This window comes from Buteo buteo, chromosome 31 (genome assembly GCF_964188355.1).
Source record: "Buteo buteo chromosome 31, bButBut1.hap1.1, whole genome shotgun sequence".
NCBI lineage: Eukaryota > Metazoa > Chordata > Aves > Accipitriformes > Accipitridae > Buteo > Buteo buteo.
Window position 1 is genome coordinate 2,536,888 of NC_134201.1, and position 19,705 is coordinate 2,556,592.

A 19,705-nucleotide genomic window follows, 5' to 3' on the forward strand; every position below is an offset into this window, starting at 1 on the left:
GAGTGTCCGTGAAGGATCTGTATGTATAGGGGTGTACGTGCAGGATCTGAGGGTATAGGGGATGTATGTGCGGGGAGCGAGGGTATAGAGGTGTACGTGCACGGATCGAGCATATAGGGGTGTCCGTGAAGGATCTGAATGTATAAGGGTGTATGTGAAGCAGGTGAGCGTATAGGGGATGTATGTGCGGGGACTGAGTGTATAGGGGTGTCCGTGCAGGGGCTGAGCATACAGGGGTGTCCGTGAAGGATCTAAATGTATAGGGGATGTATGCGCAGGGACTGAGCATATCAGGGTGTATGTGAAGGACCTGAGGGTATAGGGGTGTACGTGCAGGGGCTGAGCATATAGGGGTGTATATAAAGGGTCCGAGCATATAGGGGTGTACGCGTCGGGGTGTGCGCACGCCGCGCTGCCCCTCTGCGCAGGGGCTGTGTACGGGGAGGGTGGGGGGGTCGTCGGTGTGTGTGTAGGGTGTGTGCACAGCGCGTACGCGGTGAGCGTATAGGGGACACGTCTGCAGGGACGAGGGGGGTGCGCATGACCGTACGTGCGAGGGATGCCCGCGGAGCATATAAGGCGTGTGCCTCAGGTGTGTATAAGGTGCGTATCGCGCGTGCAGGGACGTACGTGGCATGTCGCGGCGCGTGTCTCGGGGCCGTCCGTGTGTCTCGGTGCGTGTGCTGTGCGTGTCAGGGTTTGTGTGTAGGGGGGGGAGCGTGTGCGTGTCTGGGCGTGGGGAGTGCGTGTAAGGGGGGCGTATAAGGGAGAGGTGTATGTGTAGGAGGGAGGTGTGTATGAAGGAGACGTGTGTAAGGGACGTACGTGGGTGAAGCGGTGTACGGAGGTGGTGTGTATACGTGTAACGGCGGTGTGCAAGCGCGTGAGGGAGGGGCGCGTGTGCCGGGGAGGTCTACAAGTGCCTGTGTATAAGGGACACGTACACGCGCGTAGGGGAAGGCGAGCGGGTGGTGGAAGTACGACGGGGGGGGCGCGTAAGGGGCACGTACACATGTGTAAGGGTGGTGTGTACGTGCGTAGAGGGGCTTGTGTGTATAGGGGATGGGTGTATGAGGGATGGGTGTATAGGGGATGGGTGTATAGGGGATGGGTGTATGAGGGATGGGTGTATAGGGGATGGGTGTATAGGGGATGTGTGTATAGGGGATGGGTGTATGAGGGATGGGTGTATAGGGGATGGGTGTATAGGGGATGTGTGTATAGGGGATGGGTGTATGAGGGATGTGTGTATAGGGAATGGGCATATAAGGGATGTGTGTATAAGGGATGTGTGTATAGGGAATGGGCATATAAGGGATGTGTGTATAAGGGATGGGCTTATAAAGGATGTGTGTATAAGGGATGTGTGTATAGGGGATGTGTGTATAGGGGATGGGCATATAAGGGATGTGTGTATAAGGGATGTGTGTATAAGGGATGGGTGTATAAAGGATGTGTGTATGAGGGATGTGTGTATAAAGGATGTGTGTATAGGGGATGGGCATATAAGGGATGTGTGTATAGGGGGTGGGCACATAAGGGTTGTGTGAATAGGGGATGTGTGTATAAGGGATGTATGTATAAGGGATGTGCGTGTAAGGGATGTGTGTATAAGGGATGTGTGTATAAGGGATGTATGTATAAGGGATGTGTGTATAAGGGATGTATGTATAAGGGATGTGCGTGTAAGGGATGTGTGTATAAGGGATGTGTGTATAAGGGATGTATGTATAAGGGATGTGTGTATAAGGGATGTGTGTATAAGGGATGTGCGTATAAGGGATGTATGTATAAGGGATGCGTATATAAGGGCAGCGCGTAGAGGGGCTCGGGGGGTCGCGTGTGCGCGAGGGCCGAGCGCGGGCGCAGGTGCCGGCAGCGGGCGGGTGGGCTACGGGTGCATGGGGGGGGATCGCGTGTTTCATGGATGTGCGTATAAGGGCTGCGCGTATGGGGGGGGGATGCGTGTGCGAAGGCCGCGTGCGGGCGTAGGTGCCGGCAGCGGGCGGGTGGCCGCGGGCCGCAATTCCCAGCGCTGCTCGTTAGTGCCGGCTTCGGGAGCCGCCGACGAGTTGAAAGCACCGAAAAACCCGAATCAAAACTAACAAGGAAACGAGCAGCTGCCGGGGGGCACCGGGGGGGGCTGGGGGGGGGGAGAAAGGGGGGGGCTAGGGGGGGCGGGGGGGGTGGGCATCCTCCCCAGGCCCTAAATCCTGCCCTGCGCCCCATCCCTGCGCCCCCATAGTCCTCCCTGCGCCCCCAAATCCCCCCCACCCCCCTAAATCCTGCCCTGCACCCCGCCGCTGCGCCCCCAAATCCTCCCCGCGCCCCCAAATCCTCCCCGCGCCCCCAAATCCCCCCCGTCCCCGCGTCCCTCTCCCTTCCTGCCCCCCCCCCCAGCGAGGCTGCGCCCCCCAAACCCCCCCGTCGCCCCCCACTCCCGCAGGTGTGACCCGCGCCATGGACTGCAGCTGCGTCTCCGACCTGCTCCTCACCTCCCCGGTGCCGGCCCTCTGGACCCCAGGTACGCCGCCGTGCCGTGGACACGCGGGGGGGGGGGCACGGGCGCTGTTGGGGACCCCGCCGGACCCCTGTTCCCCCCCCCCCCCCCGCCACGTTCCCCTTCCCCGTACACAGCGCGGACCCCCGCTTGCGGCTGGTGGGGACACGCGTGGATCTCGGCCGGGGAACCCTGCTCTCACCGGGGGTCACGGGGATTATCGTCGTCCCGGGCACCTCGATGTCACCGGGGACCCCCGGGGACGTCGTCCCGGGCACCTCGACGTCACCCAGGACCCCCGGGGACATCGTCCCAGGCACTTTGATGTCACCCGGGACCCCCAGGGACATCGTCCCGGGCACCTCGATGTCACCGGGGACCCCCGGGGACGTCGTCCCGGGCACCTCGATGTCACCCGGGACCCCCAGGGACCATCTGGGGAAGCCCACTGCCACCTGGGGCCCACGGGGACATTGTCCTGGGCTGTTCCCCAAAACCCTCTCCCCGGCTCCTTGGGTCACCATCTACCGTCCCCCCCGTCACACAGCCCCCCACCCACCCACCCACAGTCCGTCACCCCCCCACGGTCCGTCACGTCACCCCCCCCCCCCTCCTCGTTACGGCAGGTTTCGCCTTCCCGGACTGGGCGTACAAACCGGAGTCGAGCCCGGGTTCGCGGCAGATCCAACTCTGGCACTTCATCCTGGAGCTGCTGCGGAAGGAGGAATACCGGGAGGTGATCGCTTGGCAGGGCGACTACGGCGAGTTCGTCATCAAGGACCCTGACGAGGTGGCCCGGCTTTGGGGGGGTCCGCAAGTGCAAACCCCACATGAACTACGACAAGCTCAGCCGGGCCCTCAGGTGAGCCCCCCCACCCCACCCCGGGGACCCCCAAACTCCCCCCTCCGGGAGCCCCATCGGTGCCCGTGGGGCAACTTGTTGCTGGCGACGAAGGCGGCGGGTGCTGGGGGATGCCGGGGGGAATAGGAGGTGCTGGGGGGGGCACTGGGGATAGTGGGGGGCACGGGGGATAGTGGGGGCACTGGGGATAGTGGGGGGTGGTCCCGGAGGGCGCTAGGGGGGGAGCGGGGAGGACGAGGGTGCACTGGGGATGTCGGAGGATACTGGGGGGCACTGGGGGTGCTGAGCGTCCCGGAGGGCACTAGGGGTGCACTGGGGATGTCGGAGGATGCTGGGGGTCACCGAGGACCCCCCCCCCCCGGCGCGCCCCCAGCCCCACATCCCGTGTCCCCCCCCCCCAGGTATTACTACAACAAGCGGATCCTGCACAAGACCAAGGGCAAACGCTTCACCTACAAGTTCAACTTCAGCAAAGTGGTGCTGGTCAACTACCCGCTGCTGGACGTGGCCGGGGGGGCCCCGCTGCTGCTGGCCCCCGGACCCTTCCCCGGGGGGGGGGGGGGCACGGCCCCGACTGCGCCCCGCTCACCCCCGAGGTACGAGGCGCAAGGAGGTGGTGGGGGGTCTCTGCTTGGAGCCCCCCCCCCCCCTCACCCCCCCGATGCTTCCGCAGACGCTGCAGTCGCTCTTTCTGCGGCCCGCGCCCCGCTGACCCCCCCGGCAGACCCCCCCTCTTCGAGCGGCAGCCCGAGGCCGAGAAGCTTCGCCTGGAGGCGGCCATGCCCTTCCTGGGCTCCGGTGAGAGCCGGGGGGGCAGCATGCGGATGGGGGGGCAGCGCGGACCCCAGCCCCGCCGCCACTCAGCACCGGGGAGGGGGGCCGGGAGAGGGTCCCGATCCCCCCCCCCCCATAACGCTGACACCCCCCCGCAGGTCTCTCCGGTTACTCGAAGGCGCCGGCGCTTTTGGGGGCGTACGGGCGGCCGCCGGTGCCCGAGTACCCCTGGGGTTGGGGTCCCTACGTGCCGGGGGGGCTGCCGCTGCCGGCCTCCAAGTTGCCCGCCGCTCTCTACCCGCCGCCCTTCTACCCGCCGCTGCCGCCGCCGCCGCCGCCGCCACCGCCTGCCACCCCGTTACCGGGACCGGAGAGGCCTCCGGAACCGGGATCGGACTCGGAGCTGGAGGTGACGGATGGCGGCGGTGGCGGCGGTGGCAGCTCGGGGGACGAGGCCGGCAGCCCCCCGCCGCCGCTGCTGCCCCCGCCGCCGCCGCCGCCCCCCGCCGGCCGTGGCAAGGGTCCGGCGCGCAGCTGAGCGACCGCCGACGACCACCCTGACACCCCCCCCCCTCCGCCAGGATGGTGGGGGGGGGGGGACACACAACGCCGGCCGGACCCCCCCCCCAGGATCCAGGGGGGGGCCCTGGCAGAAAGACCCTGACCCCCCCCAAGATGGGGGGGGACACACGGGACCCCAGACCCAGACCCCCCAGGATCTGGGGGGGGGGTCCCAGCATCCAGGCCCTGACCCCCTGCACCCCATGGGGGGACAGGGCCTGGGGGGGCCCTAACCCCCACCCCATGGGGGACAGAGCCGGGGGGGGGGGGAAGCCCGGCCCCCCCTTGCACCCCTCAAGCGTGGACCCAGGCGTCCACACTGTTCGGGGGGGGCCTGCAGCCCCCCCTTTTTTAATCCCCCCCCCTCCCTGCCCGCCACTGGAAGTGCAATATCGTCTGTGCCCCCCCCCCCGCCCCGTGCCCCCGCTTGTGCGTCGTTGTGATGGAGGAACGAGCCCCCTGCCCCCCCCCCACCCCGCGTCCCCCCCACCCCCTGTAAATACAGCCCCCAGCGTGTGTACGAGGCGGCCCCCCCGCTGCCCCCCCCCGGCGGCTGCTCAAGCAATAAAGTCACCTCGCTCGGCCTCGCCTCCGCCTCTGGGGGGGGGGGCACGGGGGGACCCAGGCGACTGGGGGGGCCCCGCCGTGCCCCCCCCCCCCTCAAAAAGGACCAAGTGGGGCAGAAGCAACAACAGTTTATTTGGCAGTGTCCCGGATTCTTTGGTTTTCCCCCCCCATGCCCCCCCCAAACCCTGTCCTGGGCTCTGGGGGGGGGGGAACCCCCCGGCCCAGCGCCTGCTTACAGCAGTGGGGGGGGGGGTCTGGGGTCCCTGTGGCAGCACGGGGGGGGGCCGCCTCAGGGCCCCCCCTTTTTCTGTACAAAGGTTAAAAAAACCCAACCAGCCCCCTCCCACGGCTTGGGGGGGCTCCCCCGCTGCCCCCACCCCGCTGCAGTCCCATATATATATATATATATATATATTTATATAAAATCCCAGCAAATGTATAAAAACAAAAAAACCAGCTTGGGGGTGGGGGAGGCACAGGGCCCCCCCAGACCGGTACCAGGGAAGGCGGGGTGCCCCCGGCGGCGCGGCGCTACATACGAGTCGGGATACGGCACCGCGGCCCCGAGCTGCTGCCCCACGGCTGTGGGGTGAGGGGGGGTGGGGGGGCCCAAATCCGCCACGGCGGGGGTGGGGGGGGGCCTGGTGGGGAAAAGAGGCAGAAACGGGTCAGCGAGGCCGGGGTGTGACTCGCCGCGCGCCCCACGTGAATCGCGCGCCCCACGGAACAAGGCGGCCCCCTTCTCCCCCCCCCCCTTGTGCCACAGCACCCCCAGCCCCGTGGCCTTCTCCCCCCCCCCCTTGTGCCACAGCACCCCCAGCCCCGTAGCCCCCCCCCGCCCCGTACCTGTCCTCATGTGAAGAGGCAGCCGGTGGAGCTGCGCTTGGCCAGGAACTGCTGGAGCTGCCAGTAATGCTCCTCGATTTCCTGGGGGCCCAGCAGACCCACACCCCATTAGGGGAGGGGGGCCAGACCCACACCCCATTAGGGGAGGGGGACCAGACCCACACCCCACTGGGGGGGGGGGGGGAGAAGCCCAGACCCACACCTCATTAGGGGGGGCTTAGACCCCGACTCCCCCGGCCGCCCCTCACCTTCAGCCTCTGCAGCAACTCCTCCAGGCCCTGCAGCTCGTCCCCCAGCCAGGCTGCTTGCTGGGGGGGGAGCGCCAGGGGAGCCCCGGGCCCCCCCGCCTCAGGCAGCCGGGACCCCCACTGTGGCGAGCGGGGGCCGTTGGGGGTGCCCCCTGTGAGGGGGAGAGAGGGGGTGGTTAGAGCCTGAAGTCCCGCCGTGCCCCCCCCCCCCCAGACCCCGTTCCCCCCCTACCCGTACCTGCGGCCCCCCCCTCGGGGCGCTGCCCGCGGCCCTCGCCCTCGCTCTCCGCCCCGTCGCCTGCGTCCCGCCGCTCTTCCTCGGGGGGGGCCGGGCCGGGACCCCCCCCCCAAGCATCCTCGGGGGGTGAGGCAGCCCCGTCGCCGTCCCCCACCGCCGGCGTCGGCCCCGGCAGCAGCTGCTTCAGCGCCAACACTGTGGGGCCGAAGGCGGGGTGAGAGGGTGCCGTGGGGAGGGGGCGGCCGCAGACATTGGGGTCCGGGGGCAGAGCAGCAGGGTGGGGGTCTGGGGTGGGGGTCTTGGTTTGGGGGCAGAGCAGCAGGGTGGGGGTCTGGGGTGGGGGTCTGGGTTTGGGGGCAGAGCAGCAGGGTGGGGGTGTGGGGAGGGGGTCTAGGGGCAGAGCAGCAGGGTGGGGGTCTGGGGATGGGGGTCTTGGTTTGGGGACAGAGCAGCAGGGTGGGGGTCTGGGGATGGGGGTCTTGGTTTGGGGACAGAGCAGCAGGGTGGGGGTCTGGGGTGGGGGTCTAGGGGTAGAGCAGCAGGGTGGGGGTCTGGGTTTGGGGGCAGAGCAGCAGGATGGGGGTCTGGGGGCAGAGCAGCAGGGTGGGGGTCTGGGTTTGGGGGAAGAGCAGCAGGATGGGGGTCTGGGGGCAGAGCAGCAGGGTGGGGGTCTGGGTTTGGGGGCAGAGCAGCAGGGTGGGGGTCTGAGGACAGAGCAGCAGGGTGGAGGTCTGGGGATGGAGGTCTGGGGATGGGGGTCTGGGGATGGGGGTCTGGGTTTGGCGTCTGGGGGCAGAGCAGCAGGGTGGGGGGTCTGGGGTGGGGTTTGGGGGTCCGGCGGGGGGCCACGCGTCCGTCTCACCTCTGCCCAGCGCGGCGGCGGCCAGGCCCCCCTCGCCGCCCGGCCGGGGGGGTCTCCGCAGGGCCAGCAGCTCCGCCAGCGCTCGCTCGGCCTCCCTCTTCTCGGGGCTCCCCTCGAACTCGGTGCCCTCCACCGCCCCGTCCTTCTCACGCTCTGGGGTGGGGGGCACGGACCGTCAGACCCCCCCGCGGTCCCTCCACCCAGCAGAGCCACGCGTGGGACGCGGCCGCCCCCCGGTGGGGGCTGGCGGCGCTGCGCCCCCTGGACCCCCACTCACCATCCAGGGGCAGCTGCTCCTTCAGGGACCCCCCGTTCTCCGAGCTGCTCAGCAGCGGCTCCCGGTAACCGCTGGGGGGGGAGGGAGAGGAGGCTCAGCAAAGAGCTCACCCCCCCCCCCCGCACCCCAAAACTACCCTTCGCCCCCCCAAAAACACCCCCTGCTCACTAGATGGGGCTGTGGGGGCTCTGCCCCACCCGCGACGTCTTTGCCCGGTGGGACCCTGGCAGCTTGAGGGAGCCGGCCGTCTCGCTGATCATAGCGCACCAGCTGGGGGAGAGATGGGGGGGGGGGGGGGTGAGATGTGGGGTGAGCACCCCCCCAAACCCTGCGCCCCACCTCCCCGAGCCCTGTGCCCCCCTCCCCACCAAAACCCCACGCCCCCCCCCACTCACTTCTTCCTCTCCGAGACCGTCTGTGCCACCAGCTCGTAGATCTGGGCCCCGTTTTCCCAGCTGATGATGACGTAAAAGGCCTTATGGTCTGGGGGGCAGCAAAGGGGGCTGTCATGGGGGGGCATTTCGGGGTGACCCCAGCACCCCCCCACTCCGCTCTGCCCCACACGTGCGCCCCACAAGCACCGCTGGCGACTCCTGACCCGTTCCTGGTACTCCAGCGAGCGCCCACCGGCGCCCCTCTTCCCCACACAGACACCCTGTACTCCAAAACAAGCCCCGCACCCCCCAAAAAAAGCCCCGCACCCCCCAAAAAAAGCCCCCCCCCCGCCCCCCACCTGTGGCGACCTCGCGGGTCATGGCGGAGCTGAGCTTGATGATGGGGCTCAGCATCTGCTTGCCATCGGGCGTGGGCGTGATGGTGCGGCTGTGGCAGCGCAGCACCAGCCGCTCCTCCTGCCGCTGCAGCAACACCAGCAGGTCGTCCAGCAGCAGCACGTGCACGTCTGGGGGGGGGGGGGGGGACACCCCAAAAACCCGGGAGGGGAGGGAGGGGTCAGCAGGAGAGCGGGGGGCGCCCCGCTACATCCCTGTGTCCCCGTCCCCCCCCCCCCCCACGACCACCCTCACTCACCCACGGCCTTGTCCCGGGTGACGCGCCAGGTCAGCGGTCCCTCGTGCACCAGGTTCCTCTTGGTGATGTCCGTGTTCTGGGGACAGCGGGGAGTTGGGGGGGCGGGGGGGGAGGTCAGGAGGGAGTTGGGGGGAGTGGGCGCCCCCCCCCCGACTCCCACAGCAGCCCCCCCCCACCTCACCTTGAACTCACTCAGCAGCGGGTCCATGCTCTGCTTCAGGTTGGAGAGATCCAGGCGCCGCTGGTAATCCTTCAGCTTCTGCCAAGAGGAAGGGGGGAGTGAGGGGGGTGGGGGGAGAGGGGCGGGTGGGATTTGGGGACAACACGGCGGGGGGCGGGGGGAGACACGGCGCGTGGGGGGGGGGCACTTACCATGAGGTTCTCCATGTCCCGCACCTCCTGGTTGACGTGGTTCAGGATCTGGCGGCAGCACTCGGCCGCCTGCTCCACCTTGGCCCGCTCACCCGCGGCCTCTGCGGGGGACAAACAGATAAATGGATGGACGGACAGAGGGACAAGTGGGGGGGGGGGTGTTGAGGGGGATTAGGGGTGTGGCATGGCCCCCCCCCCGGCGCCCTCTCACCGGTGCACTTGGTGATGTTGTGCAGCAGCAGCGGGTACTTGGTGAGGCGCTGCATTTCGGTGGGGATGATGTCCTTCAGCTGCAGCCGGCGGCAGCGGGGCTGGCTCTCCGCCTCCTGGGGGACGAGACAGCGCTGGGGGGGGGCACAGGGGGGTATCGGGGGGGGGTCCTGGAGCGTGGGGGGCGGGCAGAGTACCTGTATGAACTGGCTGAAGCGGGTGTCCTTGCGCTGCTTGGCCTTGAGCTGCTCCAGGGCGAAGGACTGGCGGCTGCAGAAGCGCGCCGAGATCTTCTGGAACCAGCTGCCCTCCGTGCCCTCGAACTGGGGGACACACACACACACACGCGCGTCAGCCCTGCACGCTCGCACCAGCTCCGCACGCTTAGCCTGCACGCTTGCCCACGACCCGCACGCTTACTCTGCACGCTAGCCTCAGCCCCGCGTGCTCAACGTGAAGCCTGCACGCTCACGTGGATCTGCACGCTCACGTCAACCTGCTCACACGCGCCCTGCACGCTCGCGTGGGTTCGTTCACGTCATCCCACCACGCTCACCTGAGTTCGCTCCCACCGGCCTCGCTCGCTGCCGTGAACCCCCCCCCCCCGCGTGCTCCTGCGGACCCCGCACGCTCACGCCAGCCCCGCAGGCTCACCCAAACCCTCCCGCCCCAGCGCCTCGCACGCGCGCGTGCCCCTCACCCGCGCCAGCAGGACGTCCCCGATCTCCGAGATGACGTAGCCGCTCTCCTCCCGCAGCTTCTTCAGGCTGTCGAGGAAGAGAGCTGGGGCAGGGCGGAGGTCGGCCCCTGTCGGCCCCCCCCCCCACCAGGCCGCCGCTGCCGCCCCCCCCCGGGCCCCCCGACTCACTGTGCACCTCCACCAGGTCCTCCAAGCTGGGGAAGATGTTGGAGAGCTCCTGCTCGTCGAAGAAGGCCTCCCGCAGCATGGGCTGGTAGAAGACCTCCAGCAGGACGCGCAGCATGCGCACGTGGGCGTGCTCCGTCAGGAACAGCTCTGGAGGGTGGTGGGTGGGAGGGGGGGGTCAGCCTGGCGGGCGGGGGGGTCCCGGGGGTTGGTGGTCCGTGCGGGGCAGGGGGGAGCTCACCGTTGATGACTTCTTGCCGCTTGACTTCGCTCTTCTTCAGCCTGAGGAGGGCGTCGGGGGCGGCGAGCTGCCGCCAGGGCGGCGGCTCCAGCTCCAGCTCCGCAACGCGCGGCTCAGTCTCCTCAGACTGGGGAGGCAGAAAGGACTGCGGGGGCTCGCCCCCCCCCGGCCCCCCCGGCTCCAGGCTGCGGGGAGAGAGAGAGGGAAGGGGGGGGGGGGGGAGGCTTCAGCGCTGGAGCGGGAGGGCGGCGATCCCGGGGGGGGCACCCACCCTCCCACCCCAAACCCCACGGGTGGGGGGGGCCGGGCAGTGATCCTGGGGAGCCCCCTCCACCCCAAACCCCACTGTTGGGGGGGGGGGCGGGGGGCTGCTGGGCGCCCGCCACCTACGTGGGTCGGCGGCGGCCAGGCTGGGGCGTGGGCCCCTCCTCCGGGTGGGTGGCGTGGGCGGCCGCCTGCAGGTCGACGTCGCTGCGGGAGCGCGGCTGCTTGCCCTTGGCCGAGCCGCGCTGGGAACGCTTCCGCTCGTACACGCGCAGGCTCTCCGAGCGCCCCAGCTTCCCCGGCAGCCTGCGGGGCGCGGGGGGGGGGGGGACGGGCAAGGGGAGGGGGGGGGCGCCCCGCGGCAGGCGGGAAGCCAAGGGGGCGGACGCGGACACGCGGACACGCGGACACGCGTCCCCAGCGGGACGGACGGACGACGACGACGACGGACGGAGGGGACGGGGACAGGCAGCACAGAGAGCACGGGGGGAGCGGCACCCGGGGGGAGCGTGCGGGGGGAGCGGGCGTGAACAGACGGGGTGGGGGGGGGAGAGAAACGGCGTGAGATCTCCTGGGGGGGGGGCGGGCGGCCATGCATCCGATTTGGGGGGCGTGGAGCCATGCATCAGCCCGGGGGGCCTGGGGGGAGGGAGGGGGCCGGGGGGGCGCCCCCCCCACCGGCGCTTGGGCCGGGCCGTGGGGCTGGGGGGGGGGTCCCGGTACTTAGCTGAGTCGGTGGGCCGGCTCTAAAGTGACCGTCCCCCGGCACCGTCGCGCCCCCCCAGGCATGCAAGGGGGGGCCGGGGTCACCAACCTGATCCGTCTTCTGGGGAGAGAGAGCGGGTTAGGGGGTGGGGGGGGGGCAGCAGCCAAGCTGGGGGGCGGGGACAGGAGAGGGCCCCCGCGTCCCCCTTCTCCCCACAGGCTTCGGCCCGGGGGGGTGCGTGTGCTGATTTGGGGGGGGGGGGTCGCTCGCTGAACTGGGGATGGGGGGGACAAGGTGCTCCCTCAGCAGAGAGGGGGGGGGCATCTCACCTCTCATTCTCGGCCCCCTCTTCCGTGGGGTGCTGCTCGCCGGCGGGGGGCTCCGTGGGGCAGAGGCCTCGTGGGGTGGGGTCTCCCAGCTCTGAGGAGCCCGGGGGGTCCAAGCCTATGGGGTGGGAGGGGGGTATGAGCCAGAGGAACGCTGAGGGCCCCCCCCATCCCAAGCCCGTGGACCCCCCTCACCTGGATCGCCCTCGGCACCCTCCCCTGGAGGGGGGTTGATGGTGACGGCCACGCTGGGGGGGTCGGGGGTCCCAGTCGCCCCCGCTCTGGGCCGCGCAGCCCCCCCGTCCATCCTCTCACTGGCCTTTGGGCCCTTCCTCTCGGGGTGCGGCACTTTTTCGGCTGGGGGGTGCCGGGGTGGGGGTCAGTAAAATCCCCTTATCCCCCCCCCAATACCTCCTCTGAGCCCTGTCCCCCCAAATCCAGCCCCCCCGAGGACCCAGGTGGTGGGAGATGGGGTGTCAGCATGCAGGGCAAGCATTAGCATATGATGGGGGGCTGCGCTCGGCCCCCCCCGGGGGGTGGGTGTTAATGGGGTGAGGGGCTGAGCCCCTTGGGGTTGGGGGTCCCATGCGGGGGGGCGGGAGGGGGTACCTTCGCCCTCAGGGACTTTGTTTTGCCTGAAATCGGCATCTGCAAGAGAGAAAACGGGGAGGGGGGAGCTAAGGCGGCAGGGGCGAGGCGGGGGGGGGGCCGGCCTGCGCCCCCCGGCATCTCCCCCCAGGCTCGCAGCGGGGGCCTCTGGCATGTGGCTGTGGGGAGAAATGGGGTAGGGGGGCGTGAAGAAGGCGGGAAGGGAGCCCCCCCCGCGGCCCCCCACTTACTGTGGGCGTCCCGGCCCCAGAGGGCCGCCCCCGGCAGGCTGAAGCCCTTCCGTGACTTTGCCTGCAGCTCGTCCGCCTTCTTGCTCCCCGAAATCTGCGGGAGGTGGGGGGGGCCAGAGAAAATTAATTGGGGGGGGGGGGGGTCAGAGGGAACTGGGGGGGCCCTTCCCGCCCTGGGTGGGGAGGGGGTGTCTCACCTTTTTGCGGAAGAAGTTGGATTTGGATTTCTTGCCATCGCCCAGTTTGGTTTTAACCCCCAGGTACTTCATGTAGGTGACGATCGCTCCAAAGATGGCAGAGCTGGGAGAGGGACAGGGGTGAGAGAGGCTGGGGGGGGCCACGGTCCCACCCCAGCAGGGGACAAACATTGCCCCCCATGCCCCTGCAGCCTGCGACCCCCATGGGGCTGGGGGGGCAGAGAGCACCCCCAGGGCCCCTCAGGAGCCCCCCGACCCCCATGCAGCCCCCCACCTCCTCACAGCTGCCCCCCACACTTCCAGCGTCGCCCCCCCAAGACACCCCCTGCCCCAAACCGACTGGCCCCGGTGCCCTGAAACGCTTCCCTCACCTTTTCTCCTCGTCGGAAGAAATGGTGAGGCTGGGGAAAGGAGAAGAGCGTGAAACCAGGTGTCCAGGGAGGCCAACCACGCCCCCCCCCCCCCCAAATCGCGCCTCAGCCCCCCCCAGCCCGTGGCAGCACCGGGGTCCCCCCCACCAGCCCCTCACCGGTAGGCCAGCCCCATGTTGGTGTGTCGGTGCCGGGCGCTGGAGCATGATCCGGTGAGGAGACGTGTGTGTGTGTGTGTGCTGGGACAGACTGGGACGGACTGGGCTGAGGTGGGGGGGCGGTGGGGGGTTTATACTGTGCCGGGGCTGATGCAATCGGGAGCAATACCCAGGAAAAGGGGGAGGGTGGGAAGGAAAGGGGGGTCTTCCCCCCCCCCAGCCCGCCGCAGCTGGCTCCAGTCTGGGACCGGTGCCCAGCAGGGGAGGGCCGCCAGATGTGGCAGAAGGAGGGGACTGTCGAAAAGCCGGGACGCGGTTTCGGGGGGGCTACCCGGCATCGGCGGGGGGGGTGTGGGGGTGTCCCTGGGGCGCCCCACTCACTGCATCTCCTCCAGGCGGGCCAGCAGCACCTCCGCCAGCTGCTTCTCCTTGGCCTCACGGATGCCGTGGTCCCGGGTGCGGTAGGACTCCAGTTCCGTCAGCTCCTGCTCCCCCGGCGTCATCCCCATCAGCCGCTTGGACCTGCGGGAAGGGGTGTCAGCTGGCAGCCCCCCCCCCCCGAGCCCCCCACCCCTCCCGGGGCCTCCCCCCACCTGAAGTCCTCCAGCTGCCGGGAGATCTCGGGCTCCTGGAAGGCTTGGATCTCCTGCAGGTACCGGCGCTGCACATCATCCGACAGCAGCTCGGGACGTGTCCGGTCTGGCGGGGAGTGGGGGGCGTCAGCGATGGCACCCCCTCCACCCCCGACTCCTTGGGGGGACCCTGGCGGCCCCCGGGAGGCAGTGCTGCCTCGCGCTGCCGGCCCCCCCCCCCCCCCCTCGGAACCGCAGCCCCATGAGCTCACCCTGGCTGGGGCTTCCCAGGCGGCTTCCGGCCTCAGCCGCAAGCCAGCTGGGTGCGGCGGGTGGAGGAAGAGCCAGGGCGGCGGGTGCCGGGGGGGCGCTGGGGGCCCCCCCCCCAAAAGGAGGGGAGCTGTAGGGGGGAGCAGGAGGCCAAGCCGCCACCCCAGCCCCACCAGCAGCGGAGTTTCACTCACCCAGTTCGAACTGCACCTGGTGGGGGACGGGCACCCGCAGCAGCTGCGAGAGAGGGGGGTGAGCATGGGGGCGCCCCCCCCCCCCGCCGAGGCCCCCCTGGGGTGGGGGGGCTGTGGGGGACTACGGGGGGCTGCAGGGGTGTGAGAGGCACTCACCCCCGCCTTGTCCAGGAACATGTGGCAGAACTCTAGGAACTGCTTCTTGCCCTCCTTGGGGTTCATCCTGCGCAGCATGTCCACGTGCAGGTAGCAGAGCTGGGGGGCGGAGGGGGGGGGGGGACACACGGGCAGGGGTGAAGGCAGGGTGACCCCCCCCGCCGTGCCCTCCCAAATCCCCAAACCTTCCCGCCCCCGGTATTTTACCTCAGCTCCAGCCCCTGCCAGCGGGGAGGGGGGAACAGAGACAAGAGGTTATTCGAGGGGAGGTGGGGGTGCAGCCACTCACCCAGGGGTGCCCCCCCCGGGGGCGTTCCCCCACCACGGTGACTCCCCCTGGACCACGCTGACCCCCCCCCCAGGCCCCCTCCAGGGCCATGCTTACCACGGGGCAGGAGTCAAACTGGAGAACGACATGCTGCAGGAAGGCCATGAGATAGGCCGGGTGCTGCCGGACCAGCTCCAGGCTCTGGAACAGGCTGTTCTGGTCGTCGGGGTTCTGGGGGGGGGTGATGGGGGGGCCCCCGTCAGGCTCCAGGGACTCCCCAGCCCCAGCAAGGTGCCTGGTGCCCCCCCGGCAGTGCCCCCCCAACCCCCAGCTCACCGGCTCGATGTCATTCTCAAAGTCTTCATCCTCAGCGCCGATGATGGCCACGACCGAGCTGCCGGCGCCACGAGCGCCCACCGCCGGGCTCTGGGGAGAGAAGGGGCACTGTGGGGTGCGAGGGGGGCATTCGGAGGGGCCCCCCCAGCGAGAACATCCTCTTGGGGGGCTCCGGGTCCCCCCAGAGAATGGTACCAGGGCAGGGGGCAACCGCTCACCCCGTTAAAGGCCTCCTCCGGCTCCATGCTGCCCCCGGGGCGGCACGGGGCGTCCTGTGGCTCACGGGGTCAGAGCTGCGGGGAGGGAGGGTGTCATGGGGGGGGTGTCACGTTTGAGATGAGTTTGTGGGGTCTCGGGGCACCCCCCCCCCGGCAGCAGGCGGGGGGTTTGGGGGCGCGGGTGGGTGGAGGCGCTCTCCCCGCCCTCGGCGCCAAGGCCTGGGGGGGGCCGGGGGCGGTGCCCGCTCTCAAAGGGGCTCTGTGCCGCACAAAGGGCCCTATTGAGAGCCCCGCGGCGGGGGGGGGGGGCCAGACGCCGGCCCCCCCCCCCGCCCAACTGTGCACCCCTCTGCTCTGCTGGCTGGGGGACAGTGCTTCGGGGAGCAGCAAGCCACTGGAGGGGCGGGGGGACTCTGGGGGTGACCCAGCGCTCCCCCCCCCTCCCCAAAACCGCCCCCCCCGGCCCTCCCCCCTACCTGTTTCCGAGCTGGCGAAATGATCCCGGCGGGGCAGGAAATGTGGCAACCCCCCCCCCCACACCGGCCCTGCCGAGCAGGGGGGCGGCCCCCAAGGTGTGGGGGGCAGCCCCCAAGGAGCAGAGGGGCAGCAGCGGGGGTCCGGGCTCTTCGGGGCACCCCCCCCCCCCGTCGCCCCACAGCGGAAAGGCGTCTCCCCGAGCTGTAAAACAAAGCAGCGGCCCCCAGATTATTTACGGAGCGAGCGAGGCTTCCTGCAGGAAGTGATGTGCAGCGCGGCGGCTACAACCCCCAGCCCCCCCTTCCCCGGCGCCGTGGGGCTGCACGACGGCCCCCACGCACCCCTGCCCCACAGGGCCGCGGGGCTGCGCGACAAACTCCACGCACCCCTGCCCCACGGCGCCTCAGTCCCACCCCATGGCAGTAATGGGGCCTTGCCCCATGGTGCGGCCTCGCCCCGTGGCTGATGGGACCCCCCCCCCCCGTTCCTGCCCCACGGACCCCCCTGGTGTTGCCCCTCAGCTCTGCCCCACGGCCCCCCCCCAGTCCTATCCCCCCCACCCCGTGCCCCTCACCTCTGCCCCACAGCCCCGAGGCCCAGCTGGCAGCGGTGCCAGCTGCTGCCCTGTCCCGGTCGGCCGCTGTCCAGCCCGGCCCGCGGGGGGCGGGGGGGGCTGGCGGCGAGGAGCAGCGGGTGCCCCTGCTTCTCGGGGGGCTCCCCCGGGGGAGTGGGACAGGGTGGGGGTGTCATCTAGGGGGAACAGGCCCATCCGAACGCCTCGGGGACCCCTGGCACCGCCAGGCCGACAGGGAAAGCGAGAGCCGTGCCCCCAGCCCAAACCGGGGGGGTGAGGCCCCCCCCCGTGGGGACCTCCCCAATCTCCACTGCTGACAGGCACCGGGGGGACGGACGGACAGACGGCTGCAGAGGCACCCCAGGTGTCCCCCTTCCGTGGGACACCCCACAAGCGCCCCCAGCCCTCCACGCTGCCCTCAGGCCTGGCGGCCCCCCCACCCCACAGGCGCTCCCCCCCGGCCCCACGCCTGTGTCGTCGTCGTCGTCGTCGTCGTCGTCGTTCCCCCCCCCCTTCGCCCCGGCGGCCCGGCAGGAAGCGGCCGCTTCCGCCTCCGCGGGGGCACTCACCGGGCCGGGCCGGGCCGGGCCGGGCTCCGCTCCCCGAACCGGGCCGGGCCGGGCCGGGCCGTACGGGTCCGGGTCGGGGCTGTAGCCGGGTCCTGTCGGGCCGCACCGGGGGAGCAGGAACCCGCGTCCTGTCGCCGGGCGGGTCCCGCCGCCCGCCCCTTCCCGGCGCTTCCTGCGGGAGGAGCGAGGCCGAGGCCGAGACCGCCCCTGCGCCCCGCCCGGGACCGCGCCCCCCCCCCCTCCCCGGGACCCCCGAACCCCGAGACCCCACGACTCTGGGCCTCCGAGACCCTCGAACACCTGAGACCCCTGGGCCCCCGAGACCTCAGAGCCCCCCTGCGCCCACCCCCTACAAAACCCGCACCCCAAACTCGCGTGGCCCTCGGACCCCTGCAACCCCAGGCAGGTCCCACGCGTGCCCCCGCAGACCCCCGTGTCTGGGGCGGGCTGTGGGGTGACGTTGGGGTGGGGCAGGGGGACGCCCTCCCCGCTGCGTGCCCCGCCCGCCGCAGCCCCCCCAAGAGGGCGGGCACGGGGTGCCGGGGCGCATCTCCTGCGGCGGGGCCTGGCGCAGACGGCGGTGGCGGCGGCGACATGGCGGGTGCTCCCCCAAAATGGGGTGCCCCGCTCCCCCTCCTCCTCTGCCTCCTCCCAGGTAGGGGCAGGCGGGGGGACACGCAGGGCTGCGGCGGGACGGGGGTCTCGGGGTACGGGCATGTGGGTGGGGGGGGGGCCTGCGGGTGCCCCCGCCTCGCACCTCGAATGGGGGTAGCCGTGCTGGCCGCTTGCGCGCCCCGCGGCAGCGGTGACCCCCCCCAAAGGGTGGCCAGCCGGCAGGGGGGTCGGCGCGGCGCCCCGAAAGGCAGCGACCCTCCCCGGCCCCCCGTTTGCCAGCGTGTCCCCCGAGACACCCCGGAACAGCCGGGCCTGGCCCTGGCGCTTCCTGTCAACAGCGCCCGGTGGAGGAACCGAAACCGGCTCTGGGGCTGGGGGTGTCGGGGCGGGGCCGGGCGGGACCCTCGCCCCATGCCAGGGGCTCGGGGGGCCGCCGTGACCCCCCCCCCCCCCCCATTGCTGTCCGCAGGGTACCTCTGCCGGGCGTCCACCACGGCGTGCAAGGGGGGCGAGTGCACGGTGCCCTCGCCGCCGGCCCCCTCCCGGATGACCACCAGCCCCCTGACCGTGGAGAGCAACAGCAGCGTGGCGGCCCGCTGCTCCCCGGGGGCGGTGACGGTGGAGGCCGGCCCCACGTCCCGCACCGCCACCGTGGGGGACCACCTCAGCCTGGAGTGCCTGTTCCGGGCCCCAGGGGACGCCCGGGTGACCTGGTACCAGGTGTGCCCCCGTCACAACTGCAGCCAACCCCGCGCCCTGGTGGAGGCCAGCCAGGCCGGCCGTCAGCTGGGGCAGGAGGAAGGTCGCGCCACCCTCACCTTCCTCCACCTCACGCACAACGACAGCGGCCTCTACTACTGCCGGGTGGAGGCCGACCAGGCCGCCGGGCAGTCCTGCGGCACCTTCCTGCGGGTGCGCGGTGAGTGCGGGGGGGGCGTGGGGGGGGGGCGACGATGTGTTGGGGGGGCTGGGGCTGACCCCCACCCTCTCATCCTGACGGCAGACCCCACGGCTGTGCCCTTCCTCAACATCAAGGAGTCCACCAAGAACCGGATCATCACGGCCGAGGGCATCCTGCTGCTGCTCTGTGCCGTGGGGCCTGGCCTCTTCCTCCTCTTCAGGGTGAGGGGGCGCACGGGGGGGCCGGGAGGGAGGTGGGGGGGGGCGCGGGAGGGGTCTAGGGGAGCCCCTGCCCTTGCTAACTCTGCCGCTGCTCGGCGGCCGCAGAAACGGTGGGCCAACGAGCGGTTACTGCAAATGAAGAAGAACGCCTACGAGGAGGAGAACCTCTACGAGGTGAGCCGGGGACCTCGTGCCTGCTGGGGAGGGACAGGGGGGGAGGCTGGCGCCCGCCAGCCTGACCCCCCCACCCCGTCCCCCTCCTCAGGGTCTGAACCTGGACGAGTGCTCCATGTACGAGGACATCTCGCGGGGGCTGCAGCCCACCTACCAGGACGTGGGCAGCCTCAACGCCGCCGACGCACAGCTGGAGAAGCCCTGAGGGGCGAGGGTCCGGCGGGACCCCTGCCCCTTGTGCCGCCCCCCCGCGCCCCTGCAGGCTTCGCTTCGTTAGCACGAGGCTCGCTTGGCACGGCCCTCCCGCCCCAATAAAGCTAACGAGCTGCTGGGTGGGGTCTGTGTGGTGTGGAGGGGGCCGTGCTCCAACTGAGGGAAACCACCACCACCGCCGCCCCCCCACACCTCTGCCTCCCCCCAACCCCAGCTGCGCCGGCAGAGGTATTAATAAAACATTTGTCGGGAGCACAAACAGAGTGCGGGAGAGACGCAGTGAGCGTGAAGCTGCCTCCACTTCCTGCCAGCCCGCCGCGGGCCGTGGTGCAGCGCGGCGGCAGCTTGCGGGGGGGGGGGGGGGCTTCTGCTGCCGGGCGGTGGGGAGCAGCACCCAGAGGTGCAGGCTGTCCTCCCCTCCTGGCGCAGCTTGGCTGTCCTTTGCGGGGGAGGTCGGTGTCTCCCCGTCCTCCACCCTCGTCCTGCATGAAGCCACCTCCCTCCCACTGCAGCTCCTCACCTTCCCTCAACGGTAGGGCAGGCACCGTGGGCTCCCAGGGGTGGCGGTCCCCTCTGCGCTGCACCTCGGTGGGGGCTCTGAGGCTTCACTGGGTGTCCTTGGCGCAGGGGCTGT

General features: G+C 70.6%; 3 protein-coding genes across 10 annotated transcripts; 2 read left to right on the forward strand and 1 right to left on the reverse strand.

Annotated features, from left to right (window-relative positions):
• Positions 1-2,460: 2,460 nt before the first annotated feature.
• ERFL (ETS repressor factor like) lies at positions 2,461-5,952 on the forward strand. Its single transcript, XM_075018756.1, is given in 7 exon segments — positions 2,461-2,524; positions 3,127-3,305; positions 3,307-3,362; positions 3,764-3,958; positions 4,036-4,160; positions 4,295-4,590; positions 5,755-5,952. Coding segments are annotated over 7 exon segments (1,113 nt in total).
• ARHGEF1 (Rho guanine nucleotide exchange factor 1) lies at positions 3,125-17,087 on the reverse strand. Of its 8 annotated transcripts, none has more exons than XM_075018919.1 (34): positions 16,948-17,087; positions 15,804-16,005; positions 15,328-15,402; positions 15,110-15,199; positions 14,891-15,004; positions 14,506-14,604; positions 14,350-14,392; positions 13,907-14,012; positions 13,695-13,835; positions 13,156-13,185; positions 12,785-12,887; positions 12,588-12,681; positions 12,358-12,396; positions 11,944-12,105; positions 11,752-11,866; positions 11,531-11,542; positions 10,843-11,022; positions 10,453-10,637; positions 10,215-10,361; positions 10,047-10,129; positions 9,544-9,669; positions 9,348-9,462; positions 9,137-9,237; positions 8,946-9,023; positions 8,765-8,840; positions 8,469-8,636; positions 8,131-8,218; positions 7,904-8,005; positions 7,736-7,806; positions 7,459-7,611; positions 6,597-6,791; positions 6,359-6,510; positions 6,111-6,191; positions 3,125-3,212 (listed from the first exon to the last, which is right to left on the reverse strand). In XM_075018919.1, exons 3-33 carry the CDS (start codon positions 15,352-15,354, stop codon positions 6,117-6,119), a joined length of 3,270 nt encoding a protein of 1,089 aa, XP_074875020.1. In that variant the 5' UTR covers positions 15,355-15,402; positions 15,804-16,005; positions 16,948-17,087; the 3' UTR covers positions 3,125-3,212; positions 6,111-6,116. The 8 variants fall into 8 exon arrangements, with proteins under 8 accessions (XP_074875020.1, XP_074875018.1, XP_074875019.1 ...); XM_075018917.1 differs by lacking the exon at positions 3,125-3,212 and adding an exon at positions 5,378-5,905; XM_075018918.1 differs by lacking the exon at positions 3,125-3,212 and adding an exon at positions 5,378-5,905 and having other exon boundaries at positions 15,804-15,996; positions 16,944-17,087.
• Positions 16,070-19,319, forward strand: CD79A (CD79a molecule). The gene is made up of 6 exons (XM_075018757.1): positions 16,070-16,247; positions 16,913-17,602; positions 18,032-18,481; positions 18,566-18,684; positions 18,790-18,858; positions 18,950-19,319. Exons 1-6 carry the CDS (start codon positions 16,070-16,072, stop codon positions 19,061-19,063), a joined length of 1,620 nt encoding a protein of 539 aa, XP_074874858.1. The 3' UTR covers positions 19,064-19,319.
• Positions 19,320-19,705: the final 386 nt, after the last annotated feature.